At 43.3% G+C, this 24816-nt stretch overlaps 1 protein-coding gene across 1 annotated transcript in view; it reads left to right on the top strand.

The window, feature by feature from the left end:
* The first annotated feature begins 4566 nt into the window (after window positions 1-4566).
* aacs (acetoacetyl-CoA synthetase) overlaps window positions 4567-24816 on the top strand; it is a 47949-nt gene continuing 27699 nt past the window's right edge. The window contains exons 1-10 of the mRNA XM_024415222.2: window positions 4567-4869; window positions 5884-5987; window positions 6370-6490; window positions 8922-9035; window positions 16625-16722; window positions 18961-19075; window positions 19170-19251; window positions 19543-19693; window positions 24034-24114; window positions 24683-24807. Of these exons, the coding sequence (XP_024270990.2) occupies window positions 4737-4869; window positions 5884-5987; window positions 6370-6490; window positions 8922-9035; window positions 16625-16722; window positions 18961-19075; window positions 19170-19251; window positions 19543-19693; window positions 24034-24114; window positions 24683-24807 (1124 nt within the window). The 5' untranslated portion in view covers window positions 4567-4736. The remainder of the gene's footprint in view (window positions 4870-5883; window positions 5988-6369; window positions 6491-8921; window positions 9036-16624; window positions 16723-18960; window positions 19076-19169; window positions 19252-19542; window positions 19694-24033; window positions 24115-24682; window positions 24808-24816) is intronic.

Raw genomic sequence — 24816 nt, 5'->3', positions numbered from 1 at the left:
TCGTGCTCTCTGTCTCTCTCTTTTGCTCTCTGTCTCGTGCTCTCTGTCTCTCTCTTTTGCTTCTGTCTCGCGCTCTCTGCTCTCTGTCTCTGTGCTCTCTGTCTCTCTCTTTTGCTCTCTGTCTCTGTCTCGTGCTCTCTGTCTCTCTCTTTTGCTCTCTGTCTCTGCTCTTTGCTCTCTGTCTGTCTTGTGCTCTCTGTCTCTCTCTTTTGCTCTCTGTCTCGTGCTCTCTGTCTCTCTCTTTTGCTCTCTGTCTCGCGCTCTCTGTCTCTCTCTTTTGCTCTCTGTCTCACGCTCTCTGTCTCTCTCTTTCGCTCTCTCTGTCTCACGCTGTCTGTCTCTCTCATGCCTCTTTGGCCTTGACACTGCAGCAAATTTAGTCAGATCTTTATTATCCATCACCTTGATGATGTTGACACAGTAAAATGGCAGCAGAATGTCTAGACTTGATTAAATTTAAATCTCTCACTGAGAAGAGTAATAACTATAAGAGTCAATAAGACCCATATTCATTCCAACTGAACATCCGTTCTTTTCTGTCTATGTAGTCCCCACATGTGCTGTGCCAAAATGAGCGTTCTTCCTCTTTCTGTTTGAAGCACTTAGTCTTGTGAAACTTGAGTATATTTCCCTGTAGTTCTTTAGCATTTCCCTATGTGTTCATATCTTGTTTTTCTACCTCCTGTTTTTCTTTGTGGGGATGTTCTTCTACCCTACTGCCTGCTGTTGAACCGTGTCATGTATTGAAAAGTGTGGAAATGAGTCTTCGAGAGGAGTCATTTTGAAGTGAAATTGAGGTCCCAAGATTTGAATAAATCAACTTTATCACCACATTAAGGCTTGACTGTTTGCTTTGCACAAAGTCAAAAACATAGGCAATTCAATACATAATTTGAGTGACGTGACCACTAAGTACATGTTCTCTTCACCCTCTTTGTGTTGTGCTTAATGAATGCTGAGTAACTAGAAGGGTTTGGTTTCCACACAAGTGTAGCTGATTGTAAAGTACAGACAAAAAAAAGTAAAGAGACATCTTGCACATCACATCATTGCTCAAAATTGGCAGTGGCTATGTTTCAAGTGATGTAATTGTGATGTGGACACAGGAGTACACTCACTCACTCACTCCCGGCAATTGTGGCCTTGACAATGACCTTAAGGCCACTGTTACAGGAGCCTTTTCCAAACTTTTACTTTGGCTCTCCCTTTGTTCATATTTCAGCCAGTCCCACCAAACCTAGCGTTTTTGGCAGGTGGAACAAGTCTTTCCCAAGCCATGTACAAAGATCTTTCCCAATTGCTGCACTTCAAGCCAGCTTGTTTGTCTTCTCACTGCATAGGCTGAGTGGACTCCAATGCTTCCCGCAGTTGTGTCAAGTTGGCTGGATGTCCTTTTTTAAAAACTTTTATTTAACCAGGCAAGTCAGTTAAAAACAAATTCTTATTTTCAATGACGGCCTAGGAACAGTGGGTTAACTGGTCTAGGAACAGTTATGATATTTTTTTATTTTTATTTTACCTTTATTTTACTAGGCAAGTCAGTTAAGAACAAATTCTTGTTTTCAATGACGGCCTAGGAACAGTGGGTTAACTGCCTGTTCAGGTGCAGAACGACAGATTTGTACTCTGTCAGCTTGGGGATTTGAACTTGCAACCTTTCGGTTACTAGTCACAGCAGTGTTGCAGTTCTTGACACACTCAAAACGGTGCGCCTGGCACCTACTACCATACCCCATTCAAAGGCACTTAAATTCACCTTCTGAATGGCACACATACAAAATACATGTCTCAAGGCTTAAAAATCCTTCTTTAACCTGTCTCCTCCCCTTCATTTACATTGATGGAAGTGGATTTAACAAGTGACATCAATAAGGGATCATAGCTTTCACCTGGATTCACCTGGTCAGTCTATGTCATGGAAAGAACAGGTGTTCATAATGTTTTGTCTTACTCAGTGTATAATAAGCATGTTGGTACAGATGGCATTGATGCCCTCAACCTATTTATTCAAATCTATAGGCTAATTAGGCTTGACTTACTTACTCATCAGTGAATCAAGGTCTATTCTTTCATTAGGCTGAGTTGTTCATTCTTGCTTTATTTGCACTATTATTTAGGATTTCTCATATCCAAGGAATGCTTCCATACACTAATGGTCATGCAAACAGATGGACAGTGGGCTTACATTTTTCTGGCCTCACCAACACTAGTATTAGTGAGTCAAAAACATACCAATTTATGAATTGCTCTCTTAGAAGGTGCAATCTGCAATATATAGTGCTCTTGAATGGTCATTTCAATTCATAATCTATACACATTGCTGAAGAATATAATTTATAAATTCCCAATGAGCTTTACAACGGTCTCAAGTGTCATAAGCAAGCAAATGCCTTTAAAAACAAGTCATTTATAGGTTCAATGTTTTGTATGTTTCCAACAGGGGTGTCAAACTCATTCCCCGGAAGGCCTGAGATTCTGCGGGTTTTCTTTCAATTAGGACCTAGACAACCAGGTAAGGGGAGTTCCTTACTAATTAGTGCCCTTTATTCATCAATCTAGTACAAGGGAGGAGTGTGAAAACCCACAGACACTCGGCCCATGGTTTGGAACTGTCATGTTGATTGAAGTCATGGACTGTCAGTCCTTGTTCATAATTCTGTCAATTTGACGGAATTCCCCTAAGCTTTGTATCAAACCAAGTGGTGGGGTTGCTGTACGACTGGAAAACAAATTAAGGATTGTGTCTTTAACTGTAACAAATGAGTGATATCTACACATCCTGTTAGAGGAAGCTGGTGATGAGATAACACTTTTCATGTGTATTAACTAGTTCACTCACTCACTGTTAAAAATGGAATAGTATCAAACACTGTATGCTAATATTAACAATCAAGAACATGAGATATGTGCTAAATTAAAGTGTTCAGTGCTACTTTTACTGTAGTCGATGAACAGGGCACGAGTACAGCATCTACTGTACAAGGTGCTGGGATCTTTTATTGTGGGTTTCACAATCTGATATAAACAAAAGTTTGAACTATTTCACAGTTTTTCTTACTTGGGTAGAAGGTGGCAATGGATGTTATCTGACCTGCACTGGGCTTTATGTTGCTGGTCCATCAACTAGCTACACAGGTCTCAGTTCTAAGTCCAGGGCGTAGTGCGTTTTCCTCCACTCGTAATCACACCATGACCTGGACCAGAGCTATAATATGGCATGTTGCGTTAGACACACTGATCTACAGGCTCCCTCTCATTGATCTTTCACAACACAAGTTCTCGCTCTCTTTTCACTTGCATCATCGCTCCGATCCATAATCAGACTTTGATTTGGCATTCAAGAGTAATGAAAATCCATCCACTCAGCTCTTTTTTTTTTGGTAAGCTGGACTGCTGCTTTAGAAATAATTATCTAGGTGTTTCAAAACTCTTTGCTTTTCAAAACTATTTTCTCTTTCACTGTGAAACAACAAAGCATATTTGTCTACCTCATGCTGTAGCAGTCTGAGAGTATCAAGAGAAACAGTGAAATGATTTATTGAATGTAAGCATTTGATATAGTTTATTTTCTGAAAATAAACAACTGATCTTCTCTTTCACGGTTCTGGACAGTGAAAGTGACTGAGGAGGGGCATGACATATAGCAATTTGATTGGGAACACCTCTAAAACGCTCTCTAGTTCTGAGAGTTTTATTGGTGAATCCCCTCATTCGAGAGCTGTCACTGATCAAGATTGTATATTTCATTGGACATCAGTGCCGCCAGTCAACACGGTCGACCCACTCTTTTGCATACGACGTGTCTCGGCTGATGTGGAGCCAGTTTTTATTCGACCAATCAGGTTGCAGACAAACTGGTGGCGTGCCCCCGCGTGATATTATTCCGCTTGAACGTTCTGACCCCCAAAGATCAGTCTTTTACATGTATTTTGATCAAACATATTTTGTAACTTGAACATATTATGCAATTGCAACCATTCTACAAAGTTAACAGCGTATTGTCATGATTTTATAGAAAAGTGTGCTTGTTTGTATTTAAAAATAAATTTACCCCAAAAAATATTCATAACAATGCACAACACCCGTTTATGCCCCAAGTGCATGTTTTTTGTGAAAGAGATGAGGCTGAGGTGGGACAGTTTAAACAGGACTTGAACCAAAGCCGATGGTCAGGGGTCCGCACAATACCATCTGTGCCAAAAAGGTCCAGACCTATTGGCAGAGGCCTCAGTGCACATGCCACGCATGCATTTTGCTCTCTCAAAAAACAGCCTGCCATTAAAATCCCTTTGGAACAGTAGGTCAATAATTCTGATGAGAAACGACAGGTACACCCGTCCCTTGCCACCAGTGATTGAGGGAAAGTACTTTTGTAATGCAATTTACTCGTATTTTTTTTTTTACAGTTTGTATGTAATAATCATGCACAATTCGAGGATATTGGTTAGATATCACACTGGTTTAACACTAAATTGATTTATTATGGAAGAAATAGATTGCGTCTTTAAGCGGAAGGATACTTTGTGTTATTGTGACAGCCGCGTCACCTCACGGTGGGAGGGATCTTTACTGGCTTTATCCTTGCAGCTTGTCCGCATGGAATGACAGTCCAATCTGGCCTTCTGTCTCATACTCATTCTTGGAAGTGTGCTGCCTGTTTTAGCTACAGTAGCTAGCTTGCTATAAAGGACGACAGACTATTTTTTTTTAACGGAGGCGACAACAAGGCAACAACAATGTCAAAAGACACCGAACGTATGAGCGAGAAGATAATGGAGTCGAAGGTATTATGGTACCCAGACTCAAAGAAGAACACACAGATGGACAGATTCAGGACACAGGTGAACAGAGACTTTGGGCTTAATCTAGGTGAGTGACCCGGCGAGGGAGCAGTTTTTCAGACGGGGGACAGTCATGCTAGTCACCTCTAATTTAACGTTATTACATTCGGTACCAATCGATTCATTTTGCTCGGGAGAATCAACACACTGCATCATTAGCAAATGTAGCTGTGTGCATATTGTATAATATTGCTATATGCTAGCCTAAGTACTGTAGTTGCCCCACGATGGAGATGTCATAATTTCCAATCGTTTTTCCACCATTTTTCCCATAGGGAATTTTAGAAACACTGTTTCGTGTAGTTTTACCGTGGCGTGTTGTTTTGATAACCATGTAAATGTCTCTCGGACAAGTTGACTTATCAATATATCCTGCTCAGCTGTATTCACTCTCAGACTCAGAGAAAATGCTAATTTAGCGTCAAAGTAGACGGCATACAAAACAACATCCCTGCAAGCTATCTTTAGCCGACACCTTTGCTAACAGGTATTGTGTCAATATATATATTGAATATATATATATATTGATGTCACCTTGTCCTAGAGAGATTGACAGTTATCAAAACATCACGCCAGGGTAAGCCTACACAAAACACATACATTATTTTAAGTGTTTTTAAAATCCCCTATGGGGAAAATTGAATAGTGGAAAATCGATTTGAACCATTTCCTTGTATGACCGCTAGGTTTTATGGGTATTATGAAACATACTGTGGTTCTCTATAGTTATTGAAACAAGCATGCCATGACTATGGTATATTCTGAATCAGGGGAGGATGGTGAACAATCAACACCTTTTTTTTTATTGTGACTTATATTTTTCAGAAGATTTAAATCTGTAAAAATGTTGTTTTGCTTGATTGGTTCAATAGCTATTGACGAGGGAACTGAACATCCAAATATAAAACTAACTTTACCTAGGTGCAAACCATATACAAAATAGGGTAAATGGTATGTTCCTGTAGTTATTTTTGTCTAAAATGTGTAGCAGCTGGAGGACAAACCTCATGATTGATCTCTCTGATGTCATTCCCCCTTGCAGCCAACTACAATGACCTGTACCAGTGGTCTGTGGAGAGCTACCCTGAGTTCTGGGCTGAGGTGTGGCGTTTCTGTGGGGTAGTAAGCTCCAGGATGTATGAGGAGGTGTGTCTACCCACTGTTTCCTGCTCTCTTATGTACATAACACCTAAATGCCAACCCTAATCTCTATAGTAGTGCACTTCTTTTGACCATGGTCCATAGGGCTCTGACAGCTGTTTGGGACACAGACATTGCCTTTTTTTATTGTGCTTTTTCATCCATCTAGTGCAGTAACACCTAACACAATGTGATCTCTCACAATTTGTGTCATTATGATTAGGTAGAGTTTATAAAGTTCTTTGAGGGGTCCAATCGATTTATCTATTCAGTCAGTTACTTATCGGTACTCTTGTGCTTAGAGCAGTATTACGTTGTAGTCGTTATTCCCTTACCCCGGGTTTGAATCATGTAGAACATTAGCCATTTCCCCTCCCCTCTTCCTCAGGTGGTGGATATCTCCAAGAGGATATCGGACGTCCCAGAGTGGTTCAAAGGAAGCCGCATGAACTATGCTGAGAACCTGCTAAAGCACAAAGACCAGGACAAGGTGGCCCTCTATGCTGCTAGTAAGTACGGCTGAGGCAATTCAGTCAATTTATAAGGCTTTTTTTTCTCCATTTTTATTGGTCAGTTTCCAAGATCCCATTCATCTGCAGTTGAGTAAATGTCCTAAATCGGCACCAGCACCTTGTGCTTCCAGACATGTTTTTATACTATAATTATTGTGCTTTAAAAATATATATTTCTAGCTAGTGTGTCAACTATGAAATAAAGGGTCATAATGATATTCTAATGGCCATTATAATTCTAGCTTAATTCCTGCTGGGGCCACGCAGACTGTACATTTCTTTGGATAAAAATGTCTGCTAAATGGCATATCTTACACATATAGATAATTTTCTGAAGCACTGAGAAGATTATTCCAAAGGTCACCTTGCATGTCTTGACAACCCCGTCCAAAATAGTACCTGTAAGTAATTCTGCTGTTTTATTTCCCCCAATAAGTTCTCCTAATTCAACATGTTTTTGGCCGATGACGGGTCGATACGGTATGCAGGGCAGTGTGATTTGATTAGGAGCCACAGGGTTTTCAGGCTCCTGCTCGCTCCTGGGGTTTTTAATATCCTGATGGGTATCCTCTTGTTATCATTCGATGTGGTCTCCACCCCACCCACCCACTGCCCACCTCCTGTAAGTTAATTAGGAGAGGAGCGCTATTACTCAGGTGGCAGTGCACTACTGCTTAATGTGTCCTGTATCGGCCCTGTAGGTCAGAGCAGGTTCCTGTATCGTTCCTGTATCTGCCCTGTAGGTCAGAGCAGGTTCCTGTATTGGCCCTGTACGTCAGAGCAGGTTCCTGTATCTGCCCTGTAGGTCAGAGCAGGTTCCTGTATCGTTCCTGTATCTGCCCTGTAGGTCAGAGCAGGTTCCTGTATCGTTCCTGTATCTGCCCTGTACGTCAGAGCAGGTTCCTGTATCGTTCCTGTATCTGCCCTGTAGGTCAGAGCAGGTTCCTGTATCGGCCCTGTAGGTCAGAGCAGGTTCCTGTATCGTTCCTGTATCTGCCCTGTAGGTCAGAGCAGGTTCCTGTATCGGCCCTGTAGGTCAGAGCAGGTTCCTGTATCGTTCCTGTATCTGTTATTACTTGGATAGCTTTGCAATCACCAACAATAGCCCTATTCTCTGTCATTTGGTCTGATAAAGCACAGGACTAGTATTACAAGAGAACGTTGGTTATGCATTTATTACCCCAGAATGTCCATTATTCCAGAGGATGATTCGGCCTGGATTTGTGTTATTACCAAACTGACCCACTGTAATTCACATTCATTTATTTATTTTTTCATTAAATTGCCAGTTATGACTGAAGCCTGGAGATTTGTAATCTAGACGTGAAGATATTTCACCATGTCTAGGTGATTAACAGGCAACGCTGATCACTCCAGTTTGGCTCCCAACGTTCTAGAACCATACCAAAACATCCTCGGAATAGTGTCTCCACAATGTCTGGATTGAGGAAGTTTAATCATTAGGATAGTTTAGTGCTCTGCAGTACAAGACTTCCTAAATGGCCCCATGCCTGTAGATGCATTTTAGCTGCTTTGCGATGTATTAACACCAAGGGTTGCGTTAAATGGGCGTAATGGTTTTTATACGGACTCATTTGGCGATGTTCAATTCATTGGCGCACAACCTATAAGCACAAGCATACACTGAAACGCTCTTTATATATTGGCTATACGCAGCACTTTGTTATTTATATTTTTTTACCCCCTTTTTCTCCCCAATTTCGTGGTATCCAATTGTTAGTAGTTACTGTCTTGTCTCGTCTCTACAACTTCCGTACGGGCTCGGAAGAGACAAAGGTCGAAAGCCATGCATCCTCCGAAACACGACCCAAACAAGCCGCACTGCTTCTTAACACAGTGCGCGTCCAACCCGGAAGCCAGCCGCACCAATGTGTCGGAGGAAACACCGTACACCTAGCGACCTGGTCAGCGTGCACTGTGCCCGGCCCGCCACAGGAGTCGCTAGTGCGCGATGAGACGACAAGGATATCCCTACCGGCCAAACCCTCCCTAACCCGGACGACGCTAGGCCGATTGTGCGTCGCCCCACGGACCTCCCGGTCATGGCTGGCTGCAACAGAGCCTGGGCTCAAACCCAGAGTCTCTGGTGTTACTGCACTTTGTTTTTAAGCTCCATTTATCAAATCAAGTTACTGTTTTTTTTTCTTGCTGAAACTGCGATAAACACCTATCAAACATTTCTCTCGAAACACATGGATGTCGATTCGCACGGGACTAATATTATCAGAGGACCTTGGAATTAGTCGATTCGGACGGGATTTAACTTACGGATGTGCTGATTTGTGGTCATGCACCTAGGTTATGTAATTGTCTCCACCAGTAAATCTAATCCAGTGCGAATAGGTTTCTGTCTACCTCTCATTTTCTCTCACGGTCTCTCTCTTCTCTCTCTCTCTCTCTCTCTAAGCCGAGGAAAATGACGAGATCACCAAGGTGACTTTCGGGGAGCTGAGGCGTGATGTGGCGCTGTTCGCCGCCGCCATGAGGAAGATGGGTGTTGGGACAGGCGACAGAGTCGTAGGTGAGTCACCATGTAGCATTACCACCAAACCACTACACTCACAAAGGTCAAGAGGAGAGGCTCTCTGTCTGACGACAGTGTGACAGTCCAGCTAGAAACATGCACACCACACCACAAATCACCTCGACTTTTCGTCAAGCACTAGGCTCTGCATCTGAAATGGCTCCCTACACCGAGTGCACCACTTTTGACCGACCAGGGTCCATAGGGAGAGTCCTAACATAATCTCCCCTTCTCCCTCACTCTGGGCCCCCTGCACGGAGCTTGTCAGACCTTCTCTTCTGCAATTGGTCAAGGGACACCCCAGCCTGCATCATCCTGACCTGTGATTGGTGCAGATTTTAACCCCCCCTCCCCCCCGCTGGCCTCTGTCTATATAGAGGCCTTTGTTGCCATGGGGTAACTGCAGCAAATTCTAAATGGCCCTATTCATCCATCCTTACTCCCCACCACAGTAGAACGCTGTAATATAACGCAGGCAGTCTAACATGTTTCACCCGACTAGTCCTACTTGAAGAGCTGGTTTACTTTGATTTGATCCAAAGCAATATGTTTTGGTACTTGACTCGAACCCAGTATCCTGGTGTGGCAGCAATATGTTTTGGCATGGGACTCGAACCCAGTGTCCTGGCGTGGCAGCAATATGTTTTGGCATGGGACTCGAACCCAGTGTCCTGGTGTTGAAAGCCCCATGCTGTACCAACTGAGGCAGACCGGACCATCTTCCCTCTTCACAAGACACTAGTATTTATTAAAGAAGCTGCTTCCTGGAGTAGTACTTTTATTCAGTTAATCTGTGCTGCATACACAAGAATACACACACCCCCACTGGCGTACCGGACGCCCCTGCAAGGCGGGGGGGGGGGCTCAAGCTCTAGGGGCCTGTCATGCACTTGTCATTGACATCTCTCTTTTTAAATAAATCTTTTTGACACCAACACTCAAAGTCATTCACAAACCTTTTTTAATATCCATATGTACCAGAAAACTAAGAGTTTATTTTTTTTTTTTGGGGGGCTTCAGGAATGTGACTGATCAAAGTAAAGGGAAATGGGTGAACAAATGCCGTGGTCAAGGCTACTAAGGCGCCAGTGTTCAAAAGCTCATATCAGACCGAGAGCCTAATGCTTCTTAGGTAGTTATGAGTTTTAGTTTAGAAAGTTCTCTCTCCACAGAAGCGACGGTTACAGGGGTGGTTAAAAACAGCTTGGTTGCCGTAACAACATCAGGGGAAACTGTACGGAAGGGAGGTGTGCTTCAAAATAGCCCTTCTACATAGACAAAAAGAGAGGGATAACCACCAACCGAGAGCTTTTTAACAGACAGAATTTGGAAAAAAAAGAGACCCATAGAGAAACAGCCAGGAGGACTTCTCAAGTTTACCTTAATTGCAGCACACTTGTGTTGGCTTTTAGCCAGGCAACCTGCTGAGTTCAACTGTAAATAGAAGCTACATTTATCCTCAAGCTGACTACTCCCCCCCCACCCCTATTTTGATGTGTAATTTTTATTCAAGTTTATAAATATCAGCTAAATACTGCATACATCTATAGATAGTAGGCTGCCCCGCCTAATGAAACCATCCTGAGTAAGCCAGTGTTTTGATGGTGCACTGACTGTATTATTTGGCGTTAATAGATGGGTTTTATGCACAACCACTTTCTATTCACTCTGGAACAGCGCGTGAGGACAACTCAAATCATGCCGGGTCAGGTAGGTTACATAGGGGCGGCAGGGTAGCCTAGTGGTTAGAGCGTTGGACTAGTAACCGGAAGGTTGCAAGTTCAAACCCGCGAGCTGACTAGGTACAAATCTGTCGTTTTGCCCCTGAACAGGCAGTTAACCCACTGTTCCTAGGCAGTTATTGAAAATAAGAATTTGTTCTTAACTGACTTGCCTTAACTGACTTGCCTTAAATAAAGGTTAAAAAAAAAAAATATATAGGACAGTTTATTTTATATATATATATATATATATATATATATATATATATATATATATATATATATATATACATACATACATACATACATACATACATACATACATACATACATACATACATACATACATACATACATACATACATACATACATACATACATACATACATACATACATACATACAGTTGAAGTTGGAAGTTTACACCTTAGTCAAATGCATTTAAAATCTGTTTTTCACAGTTCCTGACATTTAATCCTAGTAAAAGTTAGGATCACTTTATTTTAAGAATGTGAAATGTCAGAATAATAGTGATTTAGAGATTTATTTCAGCTTTTATTTCTTTCATCACATTCCCAGTGGGTCAGAAGTTTACGTACTTGCAATTAGTAGTTGGTAGCATTGTCTTTAAATTGTTTACCTTGGGTCAAACGTTTCAGGTAGTATTCCACAAGCTTCCCACAATAAGTTGGGTGAATTTTGGCCCATTCCTCCTTACAGTCAAGGAGGTTTGTAGGCCTCCTTGCTTGCACACGCTTTTTCAGTTCTGCCCACACATTTCCTATGGGATTCAGGTCAGGGCTTTGCGATGGCCACTCCAATACCTTGACTATGTTGTCCTTAAGCCATTTTGCCACAACTTTGGAAGTATGCTTGGGGTCATTGTCCATTTGGAAGACCCATTTGCGACCAAGCTTTACTGATGTCTTGAGATGTTGCTTCAATATAGCCACATCATATTTTGTTCCTCATGATGCCATCTATTTGGTGAAGTGCACCAGTCCCTCCTGCAGCAAAGCAACTCCACAACATGATGCTGCCACCCCTGTGCTTCACGGTTGGGATGGTGTTGTTCGGCTTGCAAGCCTCTCCTTTTCCTCCAAACATAACGACGGTCATTATGGCCAAACAGTTCAATTTTTGTTTCAGTAAACCAGAGGACATTTCTCCAAAAAGTACGATCTTTGTCCCCAGGTGCAGTTGCAAAACGTAGTCTGGCTTTTTTTTATGGTGGTTTTGGAGCAGTGGCTTCTTCCTTGCTGAGTGGCCTTTCATTTTACTGTGGATATAGATACTTTTGTATTACAGCACACACACACACACACACCTAGTATTACAGAACGCACACATATATCACCAATTAGTGTAGGGGAAGTTTCACCACATAACAAGGCAAGATGACCGACATGGGCTAGTCTGCTAGTTCTATGGTAGTTTCAGTAGGAGAGCTGAACAAACCTTTTGAATCACAGAAAAAGACCGACTGACTTGTATTGTTATTTTTAGAGATGGACTCTCCCTGCTGTTCTGTTGTCATTTTGGGTTTTCAATTTGTGCGTAATAGTCTTCAATCATCTTTTCAAATTGTCCGGTGCAAACCTAAAGATGGCGGAAGCAGAATATCATAACATTACTCAACCTGTAGGTGCACTGTATCTGCACAGTGTACGGTAAACCATAATTGGTGATATATGTGTGCGTTCTGTAATACTAGGTGTATCTCTGTGTGTGCGTCTACGTGCTGTAATACTAGGTGTATCTCTGTGGGTGTGTGCGTGCTGTAATACTAGGTGTATCTCTGTGTGTGCGTCTACGTGCTGTAATACTAGGTGTATCTCTGTGGGTGTGTGCGTGCTGTAATGCTAGGTGTATCTCTGTGTGCTACGTGTCCTTGTCCCACTCTGTTTGATAAAGTGTGGACTTCCTTTTCAGTGTGGGGGGAGAGAGAAATATAACCACTCAGCAGATGAAACCAGTCAAGGTTTATGGCTGCAGTCAAAACACACCTCCATCTATCCTTCTAGAAATTAACCCTTCAGCTGCAGACTACTGGTTCTCACTGTTCTCTCCTTCATTTAACCTTGTGTGTATTACATAGAAATGTCATTCTAGTTCTGTGGTGTGCTGCTTGACCTATGTCCGTCTATTAATATCACATGTAAACTGCAGATGAATTAATTTGGTAAGAGAAACATGAATACATGTGTTGCTGAGTAAGTTCCAGTTAAATGTGTTTCTCTCAGAAGCTTTTGGAAGATGGACTTGTAAACTCAGCAAAAAAAAGAAATGTCCTCTCACTGTCAACTAAGTTTTATTTTCATCAAATTTAACATGTGTAGATATTTGTATGGACATAACAAGATTGACCAACTGAGACATAAACTGGACAAGTTCCACAGACATGTGACTAACAGAAATGGAATAATGTGTCCCTGAACAAAGAGGAGGGGGGGGGGGTCAAAATCAAAAGTAACAGTCAGTATCTTGTGTGGCTGCAATGTACTGCAGTGCATCTCCTCCTCATTGACTGTACCAGATTTGCCAGATTTGTAACGCTGTGCGTTACAGAGAAGACGATTGCCTGCATTGACAACAAGCTCAGTCTGATGCTGCGACACACAGACCATGACGGACCCTCCACCTCCAAATTGATCCCGCTTCAGAGTACAGGCCTCGCTGTAACGCTCATTCCTTCAACGATAAACGCAAATCCAACCATCACCCCTGGTGAGACAAAACCGTGACTCGTCAGTGAAGAGCACTTTTTGCCAGTCCTGTCTGGTCCAGCAACGGTGGGTTTATGCCCATAGGCGACGTTGCTGGTGATGTCTGGTGAGGACCTTCCCTACAACAGGCCTACAAACCCTCAGTTCAGCCTCTCTTAGCCTACTGCTGACAGTCTGAGCACTCATGGAGGGATTGTGCGTTCCTGGTGTAACTCGGGCAGTTGTTGGCATCCTGTACCTGACCGACAGGTGTGGTGTTCGGATGTACCGATCCTGTGCAGGTGTTACACGTGGTCTGGCACTCCGAGGACGATCAGCTGTCCGTCCTGTCTCCCTGTAGCGCTGTCTTAGGCGTCTCACAGTACAGACATTGCAATATATTGCCCTGGCCACATCTGCAGTCCTCATGCCTCCTTGCAGCATGCCTAAGGCACGTTCACGCAGATGAGCAGGGACCCTGGGCATCTTTCTTTTGGTCTTTTTCAGTAGAAAGGCCTCTTTTAGTGTCCTAAGTTTTCATAACTGTGACCTTAATTGCCTACCATCTGTAAGCTGTCAGTGTCTTAACCGTTCCACAGGTACATGTTCATTAGTTGTTTATAGTTCATTGAACAAGCATGGGAAAGTGTTTAAACCCTTTACAATGATCTGTGAAGTTATTTGGCTTTTTACAAATTATCTTTGAAAGACAGGGTTCTGAAAAAGGGACTTTTTTGTTGCTGAGTTTAGTTAGACACTGATACTTTGACCAGGCCTATATCTAAAGCGTTTGATCAATGCCCCAACCAAGCAATACCTACAACATGCTTTTCTGTTGAGGACCAACCAATCTCTGCTTGACTATCTCCCGGGCCTTCCTCATTGTTCAGACTGATACTGTCCTCTTAGCACTTCCTTATTACCCGAGGCTCATTAACATGGTTGTACACTCACAACTGTATCATAGTCAGTTTCTCTCTACCATACTAGTTACATCTAGTTTGTGAATGGAGGAAGTAGGTTACTCGATATAATTGTGTTGTAGGTTACATATTGTGTTTTTTAAAGTTTTTAAATTTATTTTTAGGATCACCATAGGCTATTGCCAGTGGCGGCAGCTAGTCGTAATGGAGTCCAGTGTTGTAGGCTACATTAATTGGCCCAGTGGGTCCTGGTCCTGGGGACCCAAAGGGGTGCACAGTTCTTTATTTTTTTTATTCACACCTGATTTCAAATAATCAAAGGGTTGGTGATGAGTTGATTAATGTGTTAGTACGAGGACCAAAACAACAATGAGTTCTTGGCGTCCCAGGAACAGGATTGCGAGAGTCTGACAGCCTATAGGTGTGGCTCTTGCTGTTGAAGGTTTCCACCGAGTAAGTGCAAGGTGTGTGTGTGTGTCACAACTCTACAGACAGTCATGAAGGCTTATACTTTCTTGTTTTTTTTTAAAATTTAAAGCTTGGATTGTGTCCTTTCTCCCTACCCCCTCTGTGTGCCTCTAAACCAGTTAGGGGATTACCTGATCACCAGGATATCAGGTCAGCCCGTTCGCCACACTGACTACCTGGATTAACCTAGCTCAGACACACGCTCATACCGGTTACCTGATTTATCAGACACTGTAAGGCGCTAGGTAAAACTACACGGTTCATGTAAGTCCATTTTTGGTTTCCAATAAAGCAGCTATCGGCTAAATCAGTCCGAGTAATGAAAAACCGACACGTGCAGAACACACAATAGCCAGCGACAGTGTGATTTGTGACAGGGTTATGGTTGCAGGCCGATGCTTGACATTGCCGGCATACTTGTTTTGCCACCTAAACAGGCTGCTGTTCACCTAAGTTAGCGTATGCTTCCCAGACAGCATTTTATTTTAGGTTTGTTTTGGTGTTTGGCAGGTGTTTTTTTTTTTTTTGTGGGGCTGTTTGAGCACTTTTTTTTTCCGGAGGCAAGCTGATGTTCACTCTGTACCACGACCTGTCCTTTATCCTGCTCTCTGTACCACGACCTGTCCTTTATCCTGCTCTCTACCACGACCTGTCCTTTATCCAGTTCTCTGTACCACGACCTGTCCTTAATCCAGTTCTCTGTACCACGACCTGTCCTTAATCCTGCTCTCTGTACCACGACCTGTCCTTAATCCTGCTCTCTGTACCACGACCTGTCCTTAATCCTGCTCTCTGTACCACGACCTGTCCTTTATCCTGCTCTCTGTCCCACGACCTGTCCTTTATCCTGCTCTCTACCACGACCTGTCCTTTATCCAGTTCTCTGTACCATGACCTGTCCTTAATCCAGTTCTCTGTACCACGACCTGTCCTTAATCCAGTTCTCTGTACCACGACCTGTCCTTAATCCAGTTCTCTGTACCACGACCTGTCCTTAATCCTGCTCTCTGTACCACGACCTGTCCTTTATCCTGCTCTCTGTACCACGACCTGTCCTTTATCCAGTTCTCTGTACCACGACCTGTCCTTTATCCTGCTCTCTGTCCCACGACCTGTCCTTAATCCTGCTCTCTGTCCCACGACCTGTCCTTAATCCTGCTCTCTGTCCCACGACCTGTCCTTTATCCTGCTCTCTACCACGACCTGTCCTTAATCCAGTTCTCTGAACCACGACCTGTCCTTAATCCTGCTCTCTACCATGACCTGTCCTTTATCCTGCTCTCTGTCCCACGACCTGCTCGCTGTCCTTTATCCTGCTCTCTGTCCCACGACCTGTCCCATGACCTGCTCGCTGTCCCACGACCTGCTCTCTGTCCCACGACCAGTCCTTTATCCTGCTCTCTGAACCACGACCAGTCCTTTATCCTGCTCTCTACCACGACCTGTCCTTTATCCAGTTCTCTCTACCACGACCTGTCCTTAATCCAGTTCTCTGTACCACGACCTGTCCTTAATCCTGCTCTCTGTACCACGACCTGTCCTTAATCCTGCTCTCTGTCCCACGACCTGTCCTTAATCCAGTTCCATATGCTGCTGGTTTCTCTCCACCCTATGAAATTAGATTTGTGTCCTGGTGAGTCACAAGGGAGATGGCGTCCTGACTGAAAGGATTCATGAGTTATTGTAACATTGATCATTTGAATGCCCTCTACAATAAATCATCTCTTTTTCCTCTCCTTTCTTTCTCTCCTCTCTCTGTCGCTCTCTCAGGCTATCTACCCAATGGGATCCATGCGGTGGAGGCCATGTTGGCTGCGGCCAGCATCGGGGCCATCTGGTCGTCCACATCTGTGGACTTTGGAGTCAATGTAAGGATGACCTCGACTGCATCTTATGACGCCCTACCACCACGCCCTATTCCCCGTCCAGTCCACCACCACGCCCTATTCCCCGTTCAGTCCACCACTTTTGACCACGGGGAAGTGAGGGAGGGGGTATAAGAGGGTCTAGGTCAGCAGTCCAGGTTAATGGGCAGGTGAGGGTTTCCTCCAATTTAGGAATAGTACTTTGTTTGTCTTGCTAATGGCTCCTGGGGGGGGTGTTAGCTCTGTTATGGCCCCTAGTTGGATATACAGTACTTTTGGGACTGTCTCTGATCTTTTACTGCCCCCTTGTGGCGAAAAGAGTATTTCAACACCAAGCATTGTAGCACATCAGCATCGTCAAAATGCACGTTAGGTATGGCTTGTATGTAAAACTAAAGAGAGAGTCTTGTCTAATTGTAGTGTTTCACTGCCGTTTCGGATGATTTGGGTCACAGTTCCCTAGCTGACTGTGTGGAATAGTTATTTCCAGGTGAACAAGGAAGAGCACTTGTTGATAATATCAAGAAGAAATTACTAGTTTGCAAACAGGGAGAACAATATCTCACACAGGAGCAGAGAATGTCTAGTTGGCCTTCTCTGAGGAGAACAATATCTCACACAGGAGCAGAGAATGTCTAGTTGGCCTTCTCTGAGGAGAACAATATCCCACACAGGAGCAGAGAATGTCTAGTTGGCCTTCTCTGAGGAGAACAATATCTCACACAGGAGCAGAGAATGTCTAGTTGGCCTTCTCTGAGGAGAACAATATCTCACACAGGAGCAGAGAATGTCTAGTTGGCCTTCTCTGAGGAGAACAATATCTCACACAGGAGCAGAGAATGTCTAGTTGGCCTTCTCTGAGGAGAACAATATCTCACACAGGAGCAGAGAATGTCTAGTTGGCCTTCTCTGAGGAGAACAATATCTCACACAGGAGCAGAGAATGTCTAGTTGGCCTTCTCTGAGGAGAACAATATCCCACACAGGAGCAGAGAATGTCTAGTTGGCCTTCTCTGAGGAGAACAATATCCCACACAGGAGCAGAGAATGTCTAGTTGGCCTTCTCTGAGGAGAACAATATCTCACACAGGAGCAGAGAATGTCTAGTTGGCCTTCTCTGAGGAGAACAATATCTCACACAGGAGCAGAGAATGTCTAGTTGGCCTTCTCTGAGGAGAACAATATCTCACACAGGAGCAGAGAATGTCTAGTTGGCCTTCTCTGAGGAGAACAATATCTCACACAGGAGCAGAGAATGTCTAGTTGGCCTTCTCTGAGGAGAACATTTTTAAATCTTACTTCAAAATAGTTTAAGCTAATTTACTTTAAATTTATAATTTAAAAACTCTCCATGCTTTGTGGAGAACAGTAGAAATGGCCCCAGTCATTATCACATTGGTTGCTGTAGCTTCGTTCACCTCAGGCGATCTACAAACACACAGCCTATTAGCTATTAGCCGCTACCCATTAACTCCGCACCAGGATTAAAAACTATAATTGATTAAGTTCACAGGGATCTGTTAGCAGAGGTTTTTTTAAAAAGCATTTTCTTTACAAAACTTTTTTCTATTTCTACAGCTAATATTTCTGCACATTTTGCCGTAGATAATATATTAACATGGCATAAGCTGAGTGAGAGTGACTAACAAAATCTGTGGGGGCACCCTGGAGGTCAGGGGGCACCCCGTGCCTAGTTTTGAATTTTTCCATGATAGCTGGCTAGACTAATTTGACCAATCTACATTTAAAAAATATATTTTTTTTTACTAACATGGTCTAATTGGGGTGACTTTTCTTTGAGTGACAGATAACAAGTGGGGAGATACTGGTGCACGTTGTGTATTCTACTATTCTAACTGTCAACAGGAAGTTGAAAACCAGACTTATTTCCTCATGTGTCTACGGCCCAGTTGGTACTGTATGCATGCTCCGTGCTCATTAGAAACCTTCTGACTAATGTCCATACTGAGGACCACATTACTCTCTCTCTCTGTGCTCGCTCTCTCTGTCTCTGTGCTCGCTCTCTCTGTCTCTGTGCTCGCTCTCTCTGTCTCTGTGCTCGCTCTCTCTGTCTCTGTGCTCGCTCTCTCTGTCTCTGTGCTCGCTCTCTCTGTCTCTGTGCTCGCTCTCTCTGTCTCTGTGCTCGCTCTCTCTGTCTCTGTGCTCGCTCTCTCTGTCTCTGTGCTCGCTCTCTCTGTCTCTGTGCTCGCTCTCTCTGTCTCTGTGCTCGCTCTCTCTCAGGGTGTGTTGGACAGGTTCTCTCAGATCCAGCCAAAACTCATCTTCTCAGTTGCAGCGGTGGTGTACAACGGCAAACAGCACGACCACATGGAGAAACTACACAGTGTGGCCAAAGGTAGTGCAATGCCTTGTTTCTGGGTCCTTTGTGTGTGTGTGTGTGGTTAGTTAGTATTGGGGTGTATAATGTCACTACCACGGTCTGTTCAAAGGACTGCCCGATCTCCAGAAGGTGGTTGTCATTCCCTACGTACGAAGCAAACAAGACACTGATCTTTCCAGGATCCCTAATAGGTGTGTATTTCTGACTGAGTCAGGTTGACCCTTTTATGGGTGCTGGTCAAACGTAGTGCTCTAATATAGGACATAAGGTGCAGTTTGGGATGTACTTTCTGTGTTTTCTCGTTTACCCTCGTTTACCTAATGTGAAGTGTTTGGTATGTTAATTTTCTTCAATATAACTAATAGTCTTGCAGTCTCTCCCACTTGGGCTAAACATTTATCTGAGTTGTCTCTTTTTAACCTCCCCTTCCTGTTTTTACTCTTTTACCATGTCTACATCTCTTCTTTTTCTCTCCCTCCCAGTGTGTATCTGGATGACTTTTTGGCCACAGGGAAGGAGGGGGACCAGGCCCCTCAGCTGGAGTTTGAGCAGCTGCCCTTCTCTCACCCCCTGTTTATCATGTACTCCTCTGGGACCACCGGATCCCCCAAGTGTATGGTGCACTCGGCAGGGGTAAGATACAGCTGTCTCTCTGATACCCACGCACGCATATGGCTGCTGGGTCAGACCTCATCTGTACACACTTCTGTCACCCACATCACACTGAACTCCAGCAGACATTGGAACACAAAGTAGGATTCCGAAAATACATAACATTCCAGAAGAAATGCCAAACCAAAGCAACTATCCTGCATTGTTGGGTGCATCACCGTGTGACTTTTTAAAACAGTTATTATTCCTAAATTAAAACAACATTCAAACAACATCCTTGCTACAAATTCCATATAGGCCACAACACTGCCCTGGTTTCTTCCACCAGATGGCAGCAACTGTCCATCAGACAAACTTTTCCCATTTTTTTTTTCCCCGGTCTGTTTGTCACATAAAGGCCTGTTTTTATAGAGGTGTATTAATCTGAGCATAAGTGTGATCTATGTTTATTAGGGATCAGTTCTGTACACAGGGAAATAAACTGTAGACAACACCATTTTAAATGGATGGAATAAGGCTGGAGCAGATGACTGGATGTTTTTAGTTATGGCGAGCTGTTTAAAAACACTGGAGTGTACTGTATGTCTAATTCACAATCATTTAGCCTTTAAGGGGGGAAACAATTGACATTTCCTGCCCCCCCCCCCACACACTAAGTTCACTTGTTAGTTCAGACATCCGTGTGTGTTTGAGGGTTTCGACACCACTTTTAGCTTCTCTCGGTCTCCCTCCCTCTGAGTCCTCTTTCCTTGCATTATACAATTTCCTCTTCGTTCTCTCTCGCTCTCTTTCCCTCTCCACCCCTTCTCCGGATAATTAGATAGTTATGCGGCATTCGACTCTGGTGGTGCCCGCCAGCACAGGCAATTAAACTGGCACTAGAGGCACCTTGTTAGGCTTTGTTAGGAATGCTGTCAAACCCAAACATCGCCCGCTATGGAAACAAGAGAAGAGGCATGGCATCTCTCTCACAAATCAGGCATCGGAGCACGCTCTCCGCATACACTTCTCATCCCGCTCTCCTCATCTTGTAATTACTTACCCCCCCTCCGGCTCCAACGGCCCTGGCACTCACACAGTCACTTAAACGCCAAAAGTCCTTCTGCCAATGCACACTTAGATAAGAGACAGAGGGGTTCCGTTGTGTCAGGGATGTCAACTTTATTTTTTTCTTCCTCAGGCTAGCATAAGGACAATGTAGGAACGTTGAGGGCTGCACTGACATTATTAGCTAGCCTATTTTCCCAGACTGGGACATTTAGGCTACACACACTGAAAAATATAATTGAAAAAAAAATCTAAATTTCCATAATTTGACTAAACGCTGTTTAAACGATGCCAACGATCTCTTTGTTTTCAGGAAAGAAAGACTTTGATGTGTTTGTGTCAAAATATATTGGAATGTTCAGGAAAGGAAAATCAACATGTCGAGACACTCTCAGGCCATCTTGGTTGGACGCACGTGGTACGTTTATGTAGTAGAAAAGTGAACTAGCGACTTTGGAGAGAGGTGCCTCTCAGTCCAGGGCCTATACAGAGCTGATCTACTGTAGGGTCAGTTTAGCCTTTTAGATCATAATGAACCAGATGATATGGACAAGACACCTCATTCTAGATCAGCACTCCTACTGGACCAGGGGTTAGTGCATGGGTTATAAAACTTTTCAAACACGCCCTCTCATATATAAAGCCTCGACGACAATAAACCTCCGAGGATGACGGTCCAATGTCAGAATGGTTCAGATGATAACTACAGAATGAAGCCAACATCAGCGTGAGCTTTGGTTGCGAATGGTATGAACTTTGAACTCTTATTCACTACAGAAGTGATACCTCCCAGCCGTTGAGTTAGCAACAGCAGCTGAGGGTTAGGAAGGAACAGACAAGAGTATCCCATCTATCACACAACAACGTTACTACAACGTATCCAATTGACCACCAGAGACTTTCTTCAAAGGACAAAGTACTCGGTTTGGCAATACGGCCTTCCATCTACCACCAACCTACTGAAGCGCAGCTCAGAGTAAATATTTATTGCATTTTCCTTTTCCAAATGGGCGGTAATTTATAATGCATAAGATACTGTATTTACGATAGCACAGCTTCTTCCCTTTGTTCCTCAGTCTTCCCGCTCTTTCACTCAAACCCAGCCCCTTTTCTTTTGTGTAACAATCTGTCATATCTGTTCCGCCCGCTAGGGACGTTTTCCTTTATGACGTAATTTGTAATCAAGTTATGATTAATTATTTGTATGTGTTAGGTATTTAGCAAATAAATAATTAAACCCAATTTTGTATTGCTGATTCAACTTGTTAGCCAGGGTTCGTGCAGATATCTGAAAGTTGTAAATTCTTAGTTGAGACTGAATTAAGATGACGATTAATATCGACTGCTATTGATGTAAAATATTACTAGGTCTTTAAGAGTTTATTCGGAAGATAACAGCTCTATAAATATTATTTTGGGGTGCCCCGACTCTCGTTAATTACATTTACATGATTAGCTCAATCGGGTAATATTAATTACGGCAAAATGATTTTATAGAATAGCATGTCGTATCACTTAATCCGGCATAGCCAAAGACTCAACAGTTGGGATGGTGTTCTTCGGCTTGCAAGCCTCCCCCTTTTCCTCCAAACATAATGATGGTCATTATGGCCAGACAGTTCTTTTTTTGTTTCATCAAACCAGAGGACAATTCCCCAAAAAGTACAATCTTTGTCCCCATGTGCAGTTGCAAAATGTAGTCTGGCTTTGTTATGGCAGTTTTGGAGCAGTGGTTTCTTCCTTGCTGAGCGGCCTTTCAGGTTATGTCGAAATAGGACTCGTTTTACTGTGGTTTTTGATACTTTTGTACCTGTTTCCTCCAGCATCTTCTCAGGGTCCTTTTTTGTTATTCTGGGATTGATTTGCACTTTTTGCACCAAAGTACATTCATCTCCAGGAGACAACGTGTCTCCTTCCTGAGCGGCATGACAGCTGTGTGGTCCCATGGTGTTTATACTTGCGTACTATTGTTTGTACAGATGAATGTGGTACCTTCAGGCGTTTGGAAATTGCTCCCAAGGATGAACCAGACTTGTGGAGGTCTACAATTTTTATTTTTCTGAGGTCTTGGCTGATTTCTTTAGATTTTCCCATGATGTCACACAAAGAGGCACTGAGTTTTAAGGTAGGCCTTGAAATACATCCACAGGTACACCTCCAATTGACTCAAATTATGTCAGTTAGCCTATCAGAAGCTTCTAAAGCCATGACGTAATTTTCTGGACATTTCCAAGCTGTTTAAAGGCACAGTCAACTTCTGACTCACTGGAATTGTGATACAGTGAATTATAAGTGTAATAATCTGTCTGTAAACAATTATTGGAAAAATGACTTGTGTCATGCACAAAGTAGATGTCCTAACCGACTTGCCAAAACTATAGTTTGTTAACAAGAAATTTGTGGAGTGGTTGAAAAACGAGTCTTAATGACTCCAATCTAAGTGTATGTAAACTTTTGACTTCAACTGTAGGTGTCATCATCTAAAATTGTGTGCGTCTTTGGTTGATGCTGGACGGACCTGTTCCGGTCCAGCCACACTAGTCAGATGAAGCTAGCCAGCTGCTTATAACGTCAGCTTGGGGCAACAGGGTTAGGTAGCTGTCAAGCTTCTTTAGTTTGTTATTTAGCTTAGGGCTGTCCCTAACTTTAAAAATCTATATATTAATCGACTGACAGTCGTCTGACCAATTGATTGGTTGAAAGAACCATTTTCAAATGTGTATTTTTCCATACAGTGCATTCCTAAAATATTCAGACCCCTTTTTCCACATTTTGTTACGTTACAGCCTTATTCTAAAATATATTTTTTAAAGTCCTTATCAATATATGTCCAATACCCCATAATGACCAAGCGAAAACGGGTTTTTAGAAATGTTTGACCTAACTATTCTGACCCTGAGCTCAGTTGCGTCCTGTTTACATTGATCAGATCTTCAATGTTTATTTAGCTTGATTTCAATCCACCTGTGTTAAATTTCATTGATTGGACATGATTTGGAAAGGCACACAACCATGAGGTCAAAGGAATTGTCCGTAGAGCTCCGAGACAGGATTGTGCCGAGGCACATCCCTACAGTGAAGCATCATGCTGTGGGGATGTTTGACCAGGATCGAGGGTAAGATGAACGAAGCAAAGTACAGAGAGATCCTTGATGAAAAGCTGCTCCAGAGCAATCAGGACCTCACTGTTTGATTAAAATAACTAAGACAAACAAATGACTCGAGGGAGCCAGAGGTCAAGATGACCAGAAGGGGGGGGGGGAATATATCTCTGTCGCTCGTCATGTTAACTCTGTCTCTCTCCTTCCCCGTAGGGGACGCTTATCCAGCATCTAAAAGAGCACGTTCTCCATGGCAACGTGACCAGCAGTGATGTCGTCATCTACTACACCACGGTGAGTCATCTTGTCAGATCAAAATAGTCTTCCTGTCGTCGCTAACACCACAAGTTGACAAAACATCCCATTATAACCTGATCAAGTCGTCAACACAAAACGTCCCAATGACACCCCCCCACAAAAAAAAAAAAGAGGTATTCGCAACCTGTTTTGCCAGTCAGAATACAGGTTGACAAGTAACTAACCAATCAGACTTTTTTTTTTTTTTTCTTTTTCTTCAAAGACCACAAACACACAGGATGCTAAAGTTAGAATCCTATTCGTCAAGTGGTTGAAAACCTTTGGGGAAAGGTCAAGACTGATGAAAAGTGCAACCTCGCCACAATGTAATTGACAGCCACGTACTGACAGAGGTACCAGAGAAATCACAGTGGAATTCATTCCTTACACACAGAAGGGTAGCAACATTTTTTTTACAGAACAGATGCAATCACGTACGTCACACACACACACACACTCCACAAATATGCTCTCTTTTGCATTCCTACCATGGGCCTATGAGGGTGGGATGCAGAGGGAAGCCTGGGTGTTTCCTGACGGTCCCTTCCCCTCTTGTTTCCATCAGACGGGCTGGATGATGTGGAACTGGCTGGTGACGTCGCTGGCCATAGGGGCCTCTGTGGTTCTGTACGATGGCTCACCTCTCATGCCCACACCCAACGTCCTCTGGGACCTTGTGGACCAATTGGGGTGAGTCAT

Source organism: Oncorhynchus tshawytscha, linkage group LG04 (assembly GCF_018296145.1).
Source record: "Oncorhynchus tshawytscha isolate Ot180627B linkage group LG04, Otsh_v2.0, whole genome shotgun sequence".
NCBI lineage: Eukaryota > Metazoa > Chordata > Actinopteri > Salmoniformes > Salmonidae > Oncorhynchus > Oncorhynchus tshawytscha.
The sequence above is the reverse complement of the archived record's forward strand: the minus strand, read 5'-3'. Positions and strand labels throughout refer to the sequence as shown.